Source organism: Megachile rotundata, chromosome 5 (genome assembly GCF_050947335.1).
Source record: "Megachile rotundata isolate GNS110a chromosome 5, iyMegRotu1, whole genome shotgun sequence".
Taxonomy (NCBI): Eukaryota; Metazoa; Arthropoda; class Insecta; order Hymenoptera; family Megachilidae; genus Megachile; species Megachile rotundata.
The window spans coordinates 11,785,007-11,798,359 of NC_134987.1; the positions used below are offsets into that span (position 1 = coordinate 11,785,007).

Below are 13,353 nucleotides of genomic sequence, written 5' to 3' on the forward strand. Positions count from 1 at the left end.
CTGAAAAGTTTCTGGTCTCGAGTGTTCTCCAGGAAATCGAGTATCCCTGCGGTTAAGAGACACGTCTAGCGTGTTCTCGCCGAGAAGGGGTTGAAAACAGTTATGATATCGGTTTCTTAAAACAAGTTATGGTCGACCGAAATATTGTCATAACTATTATTAAATATACTTTTATAATTGTAGCTGGAATTCTTCAGAATTGAGTAGTCTACAGTTATTTTCTGTCTTTCGGTTTTGTGGATTTTATTTGATATGTATTTTAATTCTAAAGTGATTTATAGGTTATAATTTACAGTACGTAATAATTTGTATTAGGTTTAAATTATGTCTGTTACTTGACAATTTGCATCACTTGTAAATTTATACTGCATAATAATTTGTATTAGTTGTAAATTGCATCTGCTACATAATTATTTGTATCAGTTGTAAATTGTATCTGTCACATAATCTGAGTGATGAATTATATCTACCATATAACTTTTATCAATGATAAATCTTATCTATTATATTTTTAAATAAATTCTATCAGTTGTGATTTATATCTATGACATATTCTGTATCAGTTCTACATCATATCTGCTGTATAATAATTTGAGTGACGAATTATACCTATCACATATTAGTGAATTCCTTCACATAATAATATATATTAATTATAATTTACATTCATCACATAATTTGTATCAGTTACAAATGTTACATAAATAACATAATTACGTAATAATTTGTATGTATTTGTAAAACCGAACCACAGAAGCACAAAATGGCGGCTGCAGACTTTTAAACCGATACGCGTCAAACTTACAATATTTGATAATAGTTAATTTTCGGTCTTTTCATAATTGTTTTAGGAAGAACCGACATATATTTTGAAATAGTTACTTCAGGTACCATTTCCCCGGTTCTCGGAGAGGATTTCTCGAACCGAGAAGCCGGTTCCGTAACGCACGCGTTGCCGTCGCGCGCCACGGAGCACACGCCGCTGCAACTCGAGCGTTACGAGGACAAAGAAACACATCCGACTACGTGCATGCAAAAAGCAAGGAAAAAGAACGATGACTGCTAATGATAATAACAACGTAACACAGGTGATAGCTTCACGGGACAGGAGTCTCGTGCGCGTCGTTAACCTATGCCTTTGTGGCAGCAAATCGCTTTGGGAGTTTTATTTTTGTGCCGAATCGGAGAAAACTTTATTAAACATGTAAAACCTGCATCTTCTGAAATTATAGTATTTCTACATATAGGTCCTAAGTGGATTTTAGCGAGTATATTCTGCAGATGGAAATAGAAAAATGCAGATCGAAACCTTGCGATATCTAAGTAGTTAACAAGTGGGCTTGTTAAATTTACTTTGAAGATATGCAAGAGATGAAAGTTTAGAGTGATTCTTGTATGAGAAGTTAACTGTTGAAGGATACTTAGTACTCTGAAAGTTCTAGTCTCAAAGCAACATTTGAAGGTATCGACAGAAAAAGATCTTACCTAAAGAATAATCCAAAAGTAATACTTGAGAAGCTAAAAGAATATTTGAGAAAATCAAGAAGGGACTTATAACAAAATTAAGAAGCACATGATAGAATAAATGAATGCTAACTGTATTCCTCAAACGCTGCATCGAAAGGGTAAAGGTGAAAATTCAAAGAATAATTTAGATATTATCTGACGCTCCTCCAGATAAATATTAAGTGGTTCAACTAAAACTGATAGCAAAATTCAATTTGAAATTATTACAGGGGCTCGCTCCGTCGTTATCCTTAATTAAAATCACGGTCCCTCGAACTTATCACCGGTGGTAAGTCGTAAGCGGCAGCAGGCCAGCACAGATAACGAAGAAAGCAAGCAAGCAAGCACAATAACGAACATAAAAGCAAAGGGAGCGAAAAAGTCAGCAGCAATAGTGGTGGACGGTGGAAGTGCGAGGTAAAGGAGTGACGTTCAGGTTGCATGATGCGGCTTACCTCGTGGCCTGCTTTTGTACCCAGGCCGATCAATAGTCGCGCCACCAACTTCCGGTCCTAAAATCTGTGTCCGTGTTTAAGGTTAAATCAGTCTTTGATTATCCCGATAACGGGAACACGCACGATTACTTCGAGACGAAGTGAAATCGAAGAAAATGGCCGCAAGATCGAAATCTTTGAAACCGTATTACCGCGGTTGCATTATCGATTCTCGATTAAGCGCCTGTCGCGAAATAATATACCGAGGAAACTGTAATCGGTGTTTGAAAACCTTTGCCCGGTGTAATTCTTCCTTTACGGGCGCTGTCGATCCTTGATGCCTTTTTTAGTAGCAGTGATGGGAAAATTTGATACGGAGCGCTCTGTTCGTGAGATTTTAACTTGGATTTAGAAATTTAGAAATTGGGAAGTTTGTAGTTTGAAATTTTAAGTAGTTTAATTTGATAACTTTTGTGACTTTGAATTTTCTGATTAAGAAATTTGGAGAGATGGTAATTAACCTAAAACTACGAAAATCTAAAAATCTAGAAGACCAAACTAACAATAATACTTCAATATAACTAGTAACCTAAAAATTCCAAATTGTTAAGTCAAAGTACCTTTCTCCACAAAACCCTCATTGCACCACGCCCTACAATTTCCCATCACTGTCCGCTAAACAATAACGACAGCAATATCGTCCCCGTTTAAAACCGATTATAGTTCGAAAGTTAAAAGAAATAGAAGCTATTACCGGAGAAAGTAGTACTGCACAACACACCCTTTTTTATTACCCAAGAAATAAGGATCTTACGAGTTCCATTTCTGGGAAGTTAGCAAGTTGCACATTTTAGTAGCGATGAATTGTAGCAATTGGAAAGCGACCTCGTGTTTCGAAGCATTTCCCCGAAGTACACCAACAAGTGCTCTACAATTTTTAGTCACGAGAATTCGAAAAAGCGAAGAAACTGTGACGATCGATTGGTCGACTCGTGACCGATAGCAAAAGCAACCTAACTGTATACACCTCCGACATTTTCGACCTCGAACCGATCATTCACGACCTCCTTAGCCTCTGTCCAACGCTTCGTCATTGATCGCGTTCATTTTTAAATTCATGACTCTTAACGCTGCACAGAAGCGAATTTCGATTGCATCTAAATAAAACCTTTGTTCCCACAAAGATAAAGCTTTAGCGTTTGTCCGGCTATCAAACGAATCCTAAGCATACGAGGCTTACACAAAGAGAATTACTTTTATCGTTTGAACAAGTGCCATTATAATCGACTGTGTTTTCCACGGTAAACTGGAATGAATCATTTATTACTCTCGTATCTGACAACTTTGGTACCAAACAGTGTTATCGGACGCGTCATCGATACAGGGTAAAAGGCGGGTTCGAATGTAAGCCAGCCAGCAACTAGTCGCGCGTCTCAAAAACCACTTGAGAGAATCGATCTGAACTTGTGAATAGACGGTCCGAGGTCGAGAAACAACGAGATTCAAGCGAAACAACGAGTACAGGTTCACGAGACATTTGGGTACCTTCAGGTACTCGTAAAAGTTAGGCCCATAAGATACCTGAATATTTTCAACCTTATCTACTTATGTAATGTAATTTATATTTAATATAAATTACGAAAACGTTTTAAGTACTTTTTGAAGTATAATGTATCTAATCTGTTTCTGTGGATATAATGCATGAGTTGTGGACAACATTTTTAAGCTACTTGTAAATAAACGAATAATTGTAAAGGCTGATCAATCTTATTTGATAAACATCGATAACGAACGGAATTATCTGTAGCAAATGCAATTAAATTAATTATGTGTAATTTAAAACAGAACGTGTAAGGAGTACCAGTTCGATGTGGTATGAAAAGTAAATTAGTTACGAAATAGTTAAATAGTGGTCTCATAGTATTCGACAAATTAGAAGTAGTATATAGTGAAATAGTGAAAGAGTACAACAAAAGTGTACAATGAAATAGAACAATAGTTGTAACAGTAAAATTAGTGAAATAGCAAAATAGTACAATTTTATAGTGGAACAGTAAAATAGTGAAATAATGAAATAAAATAATTATGTAGTAGAGCTGATTATTAGAACAGTGTTACAATAAAATAGTCGTACAACAAAATTGTCCAAATAATTAAAATATTATAATAGTGGTATAATTGCACAGTGAAATAGTAGAATAGTGGAGTACTGAAGTAACAAAATGGTAAAACAGTAAGAAGTGGTACCAACGATAAATAGTTCTGCTAAAAGAATGTGCAAACAAACATTGTTTACTAATTGTAATCCTTACTACATATCTAATCTCGAGCACCAAGATACTAAATGCTAAATCAATAGTAAGATTTTGTACAGAGAATTGTATATCGATGTATATTTATGCAGCAGACCAGAGGCCTATTGGAAGAGCAAGAACTGTCGACAGTTATTCTGATCAAAGATCATTACATTTTACTATAGTAAATTATATATTATTCCATTTGTTATCGATGTTATTTAAAAATTAATAAATATCTATAAGCTTCAAATTTAATTTTTTGTTTCTATTAAGGCATCTTATGGGTACTCAAGAATATCACAAGGAAGAAATCTCAATCGTTCAATTTCAATTTTAATAAAATATAATTATGGCAAAAATTTACCAAAGTTTCTGCTCCTAAAGTTTTAGTATGATAAATTTAATACCGAATTTTCATCCATAAAATATATGAATAATAAATAATAAAAAGCAGCAGTAAACTCGTTACGTTTGACATTTAATATACATAATGTTTAATAAAAAATATTACGAATGCAGTAATGCAATCTTTCATAACCTTCCGTTTCCAGCATCCCATTTTATAACACAATTACCACGCATTGTACTTTTCTCTTTCACGCTGTTCTTTTTATTCAGCGTTCACATTTATAAAGTTAAAAATACAGCTTTCCACGAAAACATTGTTCGGTGCTAAATTAGCAAAACGAGGAAACAGCTTTGAATAATTCACAAGTGCTATACTTTTGTAACAACAGAAGATTAAATATCAACAATTTATGTTCGGTATTATTCCAAAAAATTCTTGCCACGATAAAATGGCGAGGGAGAAAAATAACCGTGGGCAGAAATCGATTATTAATTTTGTGAATGAAACTTTGGAAATCTTCACCTTTGCAAATTGACACTTTAAAGATATTAATCTACATCTTAAAAAGTACGTCAGAAATAGACAATTGAGATTCTTCCCTTGTCAAATACCAGAGTCAATAATCCTATCCGTGACCATCCCATACCTGTCCACCAAATTCCCTGTTGCAAATACACAGATACACAAAAATATTCGAATAACAGTACGACTCATTGCTGCTATAGTACTGAATTGTATAATGCTACAATACAGCGAATACAAATTACAACTCAGAATGGATAATTTATAAGTTAAATTCATGAGTTGAGAAACACTGCTGTATAGAATTTCACCTTTATTCGCCTCAATATGGTAGCAGTGAATAAAGTGTTGAGGGGTACAATTTTAAAAACTAGCTATATATCGGGTGATTCGCAAGAAACACCTGACTGTACCCTGTTCAGATTGATAAAAAGAGAGAATATTAAAGAGAGAAGTGATATTCAAGTATGATAAGATTTCACATCTTCACGGTTTCTCTAAACATTTTCTTTTACCAATCGTAATAGAGGTATCTCATTATTTTGGTTCTGCTGAATCACCCAGTATGTGTATGATATTTATTCAACACGTTAATATCGAATGTATAAAGATATTTGCAAAAATAAAAAGTACCTTATCGGTGGTTTGACCACCACTGACGTAGTCAGATAATACAGATTATTAAGAACAAGTCACACTGTAATATTATTAATCTTTCAATTTCATCTCTCAACCCGTCAGAATATCAAGAATCCCATAAATAATTAATTTAACCAGTCACAGCCTCAGTGAAATCTGACATGTTCATGGTCGTCAAAATACAAATTATTGAGAACAAGGATATCCCAATTTCATCTTCTCTGTCTACATATCACCAGTACCCAAAAGTTCCTCTCATAAATAATTGAATCGAATCACGTATGTGTTAACACCGAATAAGGTACCCAAGTACAAAAAATATGAAAGTACATATTTGAATGACGAACGTACTGTTTTTCGAATACTTTGTGGTAGTATAATCGTGTATAGTGTATTACCTTGAGACGATCGAGACGCTCTCACGGCGGTCCTCGATCAGCGGGTCCTTTTTCCTGAGCTCGACCTTGGGCGACGCGAAACTGAAAGCCTTCTTGACGCTCTCGAGGACGCTCTGTCCGGTGGTCTGCGTTTGGTCGACGATCGTCGTGCTTTTGTACACATTTTCGCCCAGGTCGCCTAACGACCTGTACGAAGCGCCAATACCTGCCGGCATGGCGAACTTTTTGCAGGCTGTTGTTCGCCCACGATGAAAGCCTACCCGGTCAGACGACCAACTAGGACGTCGTCTTCGTCGAGAATCCCGTCCACCGTTGCGGTGGATCTACCTCTGACGCGTTTCTTCGCCCAAACGCGTCCTCTCCTTTACTGGCCTCTTGGTTGCTGTTGCTGATACGCGTGCCCGAAGCCGATACGCCAATATCGTACGTCAACAAGGCAAACGAACGGGCAAACGGGCAAATAAAGAAAATCCAAGATAAGGAGATTCCGTGTGATCGCGAGGACTATCGATCGAGACAATGGCTTACATTTACTTTCTTTTTTGCTACGTTCTTTTTCTCCCGAAAATGCTCTCTGCTTTCGCGAGGTAAACGCACCGGTGAAAAGCAGCTCTCTGCAATTACGAGAGAACGTTTCTGCCGGGTCAAAATATACAGGTACAAGGAAATAATTTTTTCCTCTTGGTTCTTACTGATGCTCCAATAACTTTCTTAATTGCTTCCTTTCGGTTATTGTTTTAACCTTACAGGTCAACGGGTGATATTTTGCGAGAATAATTGATTATGCATCGTTGCTTTGAATAATAATATTATTAGGTTAACTCGTTCGGCCGTCGCATGTTTCTCTTCGGAGAGTTTATTGTTTTTTCTCTGCTATGATTATGAAATTATCTAGCTTAACCCTTTCATAGATTATGTCATTATTTTTACAACTGCATTTATTCATCTGAGCGACACGAAATATGCTTTCGTTTTATATTCAAAACCTTGTTCTATGCTCAAAATTGTAATATGAAGGTATCATATAAGATGTGATACAAAGAATTAATTTTATTAAAATAAATATATCATTGAGTTTAGTAAAATATACGCGTAATTATATTAAAATATCCTTAATTAAAATAAACGTGTATAAGCCATGTTAAATATTTATCATATTGAAATTTTTAGCCTTTCATCAAAATTTAATTTACGCATACAAAAGGGTTGAATCTGCTATTCATCGCAGCTGCTATTAAAGGAATACACGTGTTTAACCAATTTCTGTAACAGCCCGATATTATAAATATCTGCGACCTAATATTTAAGGTAATTCGATTTGATCCAATCTCTTTCTTCGCTGGATTTTCGTACGAGCAGCTGCCTGTCTGTTTAATGCATTCAAAATCGAGTAAAATGAAACGCGGTCGAAAGGAATGAATAAGATCGCAGGTGGTCATTAATTCCGTGCATCAAAGATGCACGACTACGTTCTATGCTCGTGACGTCATACAATTTAAAGGACAGGTACACCTGTCGTCGGTGAAACGAAAATGCAATCACGCCTTTATTAAACCGACGTCAACAATTTCTGAAATCCAGCTGACGCCGCATGGTGGAATCGTTGAATAATCATGTACGAATGAATGCACGGATAAGAGAATTTAATCCTTGTGCAACGTTTAAATCATTGTTGCATTGCTGTCGATTTATACATCGATTTTTGGTGAAAGAGTTCACAAAAACAATGGCATATTATCGCGTTTCAAATAAGTCTTTTGTATTCGTTTTTGAAAATATTTGTATTGTATTTACGTGTATTATATATATAAGTATAATAGTTATATAAGTACTCAATTAACAACATGATAGAATCTATCAATTAACAACACGTAATTATAAATACTTCCATAACCAGAATGATAGAATTACGTGTAAGAAACAAGATACTATTTTTAACAAATTTGTAAAATAGATATAAATGTTTTATGCAGTATGAACACCTTTAAACAAATGTACTTGTTATTTAAAATATATAATTAACAGTATGAGTTGAAGTTAGTAAAATGTTTTAAATGTTTCTGTAACGAGAATAGATTTAGCAACATACAAATTTATAAAGTATTGATTGTAAGTATAAAGTATAAAACTTTGCTGTGCAAGAAGCTCGTTAAAATAATACCAATTATATAAATTTTGAAATAATGACCACCTCAATTAAAGCAATCTTGAAAGATTCCAAGAGCCACAATCCTCAAGATTCAACAGAAGGTTAACATAATCTTCCAGTTACAGAAGTTACAGAAACCAAGCTATTACTTGCACCTGTCTACCTGGACCTGACTTTCCTTAATTGGTTTCTGGCTAAGAAACGGACAGACGATTTCGGAGCTGATGGAACTTTTCTTGTCCGACATCCTTTTGTACGATACATCAAGATTATATATTTCGTATCAAGATTCTTGAACACTGAGCAATATCTGAGTGTTCACTTAGATCAAAGTGATTTTTGCTTGTCTGCCAATGTCTCGTTCAGTGGTCCTCGCGTGACGTAAATTAAAGAAGGGTCTAAAATGCGTGTCAAAGTGTGGCGTCAGCATGCACAACATTCATCGAACAAAATTGTCGTCATACATCGAGACAATCATGCGTGGCCACATGCCAACTGCTAGGTGTAATGCTGTGCGCCTTACGGACAACGCGCCAAATGCTGTGAGAAACGGTGACCAGCGATCGTATACCTTCGAATCACTCCTTTATAATAATTCAATTTACACAACAAACGTGTTTCGATCAATAAATCGTTCACCGATCACGCGTTTCTATAATATCGGTGGTATTCGCGAGTAGGCACGCACATGCAAAAGATGTACACAAAGTCGAGCCTGATAATCGACGATTCGTCGTGCAGTCGAGTCCTTTTCGATATGCTGACGGAAAGTTTCGTGTAGCGATTTTTTTTCTCTTTCCCACTCGTCAATCGTCAATTTACACGATATCGACGTCACGGCTGGCTGTTGAGTCTCGCAAGGCGACCGTTTCCGGTGTGATCCGGTTGACGTTGCTCACCGACGGAAAGAAAATTTTGTTTCGACGCTATCGGACTTAAGAAAGAAGCTCTTTTATAGCCACGACCCTCGCTGCTCGGGACCAAAGGGTATTAAAGTATCGTCGTCATAATCTCACGATCTTTACGCCAATTAAGATCTCCGTGGAAGGAGGAAATTTGCCTTGTAACGAGAGGATCGTATTTTGTACGAGTGCTTCAGTGCTTAATAAAGTGTAAGTACTTAGAGGTTGAAACCTCGGTTTTATTTATTATTTATTACCCCATTTTTTTTAATGTACCAATTTGTTAAGGCACCGAGATTTTAATGATTTTGCTAACAGAGACTTCACGATCGTTGAAACGATTACATTCAAACTTTACATATTTTTAGAGAGCACCAAAATTATTTTGCAAAATTATAAGGTGCAACTCTTCAAAATCAGAGAGGAAATTATATTTAACGATGCATGTTTGAGAATATATTTATTTATGTATTCTTTCTTACTTATAAAAGAGTTATATTCTTATAACTCTTCTTTTATTATTTGACTCTTACTTGAGCTTAATAGATAAATTCGTAATCACTTTTATATTAACACAAATTATTCACGTACGTGATATACACTGTTCCAAATTTGGGAATGATTTATGCTACTACATTATTAACTCCCAATTAAACAACCATAATAGTGCTTATAATTCTACCTCAGCTACTCACATGAAATATTCAGATTTCGATTTGAACAGAAATGTTTACATCTCGAAAATAAATATTTGTATCTAAAATTTCGTACTTTTGTGAATCCGTTCTTAAAGAAAATAGAACCAAAGTTTGACTATCTACTTCTGAAGCAACTTGTACAATTTGTAAGGCACAAGATTATTTCCTCCGAAACTCCTACACTCTCAGAATAAAAAATTATGAAGAAGGGATTACATTCGACTTTAATTTTATAATTTACAGTACACGTTCGCATGCAGTTCGCGGAAATCTATACTCGTAGGCCGACGCACGTACGGAAAAGAATAATCGATAAGGAACAAGATTATAAAAGGCTCTGTGCAGGTAGTTTCACGCATGGGAATAAACCGATTTCCATATTAGCCAGCGTCCGGACGGACGTTAATTCGATATTCGAACGATGCATCGAAATCTCGTTAAACATTTGCAACAAACAACAAAACGAACATCAGAAAACTTCGTACATAATGAATCTTGTTAACTTGCGTTCAGTTATAAACAAGGAGGAGCAAAATATATGTCAGTGAAGTTATACACCCGCGAAAATTTAAACTTCGGAAAACAGCTGGGATTTGCGTCACACGCGATGTGTTCCTACATCGTCTTAGAAGCAAACTTAGAAAAAATCGAGCAAATTTGAAGAATGGGAAATTTGAGAATTTATGAACTTTTGAACATTGAAGAACTTAAATATTATTTGGTTAATTGAAGAGTTTATAAATTTATGAATTTAAGAGTGCACAAATGTGGAGCTTCGGAGGTGTCTCATGGGTACATGAAATGTTAAAGAGAAGTATAATAATTTGATAGGTAATAATTCTCAATGGAACCTGAAGCTACCTGTCATTCATATCTAAGAAACTACCTCATCCCGCTCAAATCCTTTCCACCCTTACCCTACATATGTGGCACCCGCATATCTACGTGGAATCCACACACGCAGTTCTGAAATCGATCCGAGGTTTCTCGGTATAATTCGCGAGGATCGGCTTGTGGCCCCTGAGGGCGATCCCCCGGATTCTCGGAACATATCCGCGCGCGTCTGAATCGTGGCCCAGGAGGGTCGTGTATTGATTTTTCGCGTGGATAGCCGCGTGTATAACGTCTAACCTCGTTTCTTCCCGTCGAGTGATCGCCATGTACCCTGGCCGCCGTGACGTGACGTATCGAGCTCTCGATCCTATCGTTCTGACGCTTCGTGCGACGACGAACGAACGCGAAATCGCGGTGGCGGGAGATCGTTCAAAACGTATCGAGGCAAAATCGAGATCGATCAGCGCTCGGGCTCGATCCCGGTCGTAACGTGTCGGATGACTCATTTCGATGAACGCTACGAGCGGATTACGGTCCGTTGTCGGTCGAGCCGAAAGTCGACAACGTTGTGGATCGCGCACACACGGACTCGCGCAGAAACGTCGACGACGGTGACAGCGGGAACGATGACGGTCTATTGCCACGGGAATCGTCATCGATCGAAATGTCGCTCCGTTGAGCAACGGTTTCTCTCGACGAGGGAGAATTCTTTTTCCACCAACTCACCTCGTCTTGCGCGACTCCTGCTGCGGAATCCTGGTACCGAAAAAGAGTTGCAGCTTCTCCGCGGTTGTCGAACACGGTCGTACGGAAACAGAGACGCGGTTAGGCGAGTGTAAAGAGCGTTTAGGGAATCCCTGTCTCCGGACCTTTCGCGGTCTCCGCCGGACAGATCACGACTTTCTTTTGATCTTTTCAAATCGTTGGAACAACGACGCTACGATTCCTGCTCTTTCGATTATGTTCCCTTCCTCGTATGCCCTTCTCTGTCCCGACGTGACGTGTGAAAACGCACCACAACCAGACTGACGAGAGAGACCGTACCGTGTTCTCAAAGGCACCGCACGATTACTATTGGCCCGAATACACGACTCAGACCACGGACTGGTCAATGGGAATGCGCACTACTTTCTGCGCGGTGAACAACGGATCGAATCGGTTATGGACAGTCCACCGACATCTATACTTGTTTGGGAGAATCCCGTTGGATGGTTGGAACCTCTAACCATCTATCGAGGTATTGATACCAACTTTGGGTAACGTCAACTTTTGCTTTATCGAGGAAGAAGATTCAACGCGGACGGGTGGCGTCCTCTGGAACAGTGTTTCTCAATCTCTGTACTGTTGAATCAACTGTACTGGATTATGAGAGGTTCTGAATTGTAGAACCCTGTAAGATTTGAGAAAAATTTCGGTTATCTTGTGAAAAAAATATACTGGTACATGAAGGTTGAGAAACACTCCTGCAGATGAGCAATTGTGCTCACAAGTGCATGTACTTATGAGCTTTGTTGAATAATTAATTTAGAAATGATTTGAAACTTATACGTATACGTATTTTTGCGTTAATATGTATTTAAAACTATAAGTTAATTTCTGTATATGAAAATTTGTAACTTTATATATAAATAGTTCTCTATGATGGTAGTGAAATAGGTTTGATCACGGTAGTACCAGGAGGTTCGTTAGCGAACAGGTATTTAGAGAACGGGTGCGCAGAGAGAGAGACATTATCTGTGACAGGAGATATAAGAAATCTATGATTTGATTTCAATTTTAAATAATATAGGGACTCTAAAATTCATGAAATACGCATTGAGAATTAATCTATTTTATAATTCAACTGTACTATAAATAATAAATTAATAAAATGACTTGGCTAATAAATTATAAAAATGACTTATCTCTTTATGGAAGAAAACTTGTTCCTTAGTTTCAAAACTTCCCTTAGTTTCATCTTTTACCGCTAGATAGAGAAATGAGTACGATTTTCAGACTCCATCTGACAAAATTAGAAAAGATACTGTAAATTAAATATGTAGTATGAAGTACACCTTGATAATATCTTTCTACAAATTGTCGATGTTCTAAATCCTCAAATTCCTTAATTCTAAAATTTTCTCAAATTGAAAACCACTGAAAATCTTCGAACTGTAGAAACACTTAGACTTACTCTATTTTATTTTACTCGTAAAATTCCAAAATGCATTATTCGCGGATACAGGGAGCCTAATTTCATAGACGTTCCATAGAAATCGCGTATACCACCTCATCGTTTCAATGCAATTCCGAGTCGCTTTACGTCGTCGGACGTAAATCTGAAATTCAATTGCACTTTAGACCGTCACATCCCACTTTCATTCCCATCTCTTCCCCGTTGATCAGTTACCATTTACCTCGTCCTCGGGATTAGTCCGCAAGGATTCTACACCGGGTTCGAACACGTTCCCCTCTGATTCCGTTTTTCTCTTTCCTCCGTACGTCTATTCTTGTTTTCCTTCTTCCTCCCTTGACCCCCCGGTAATCGAGTCAAATATGAGAAGAATGGGACAACGAAACGAAAGTGCTCTCCCGAGAGCTTAAGAGAGACGGTTTGTTTTATGGAATTCACTTTGACGCGAACGG

At 37.1% G+C, this 13,353-nt stretch overlaps 1 protein-coding gene and 1 long non-coding RNA gene across 10 annotated transcripts in view; one reads left to right on the forward strand and one right to left on the reverse strand.

Annotated features, from left to right (window-relative positions):
- Nucleotides 1-11,820, reverse strand: part of MESK2 (misexpression suppressor of KSR 2) — a 43,872-nt gene extending 32,052 nt beyond the window's left edge. For 3 of the 9 annotated variants that reach the window (XR_013038306.1, XM_076532201.1, XM_003707988.3), the window contains exons 1-2: nucleotides 11,455-11,819; nucleotides 6,146-6,533 (exon numbers count right to left, since the gene is read on the reverse strand). Coding sequence is in view for 4 of the 9 variants with exons in the window: in XM_076532201.1 (XP_076388316.1) it covers nucleotides 6,146-6,360 (215 nt within the window). In the remaining 5 variants the exon portion in view is untranslated. Of the gene's footprint in view, nucleotides 1-1,961; nucleotides 2,017-6,145; nucleotides 6,534-11,454 lie in introns of those variants that run through there. The other 6 variants (XR_001097325.2, XM_012296450.2, XM_076532204.1 and 3 more) reach the window with 4 other exon arrangements.
- LOC143264557 (uncharacterized) lies at nucleotides 8,788-10,739 on the forward strand. Its single transcript, XR_013038307.1, has 2 exons — nucleotides 8,788-9,406; nucleotides 10,138-10,739. It is a non-coding gene; the product is annotated as an uncharacterized LOC143264557 (long non-coding RNA).
- Nucleotides 11,821-13,353: the final 1,533 nt, after the last annotated feature.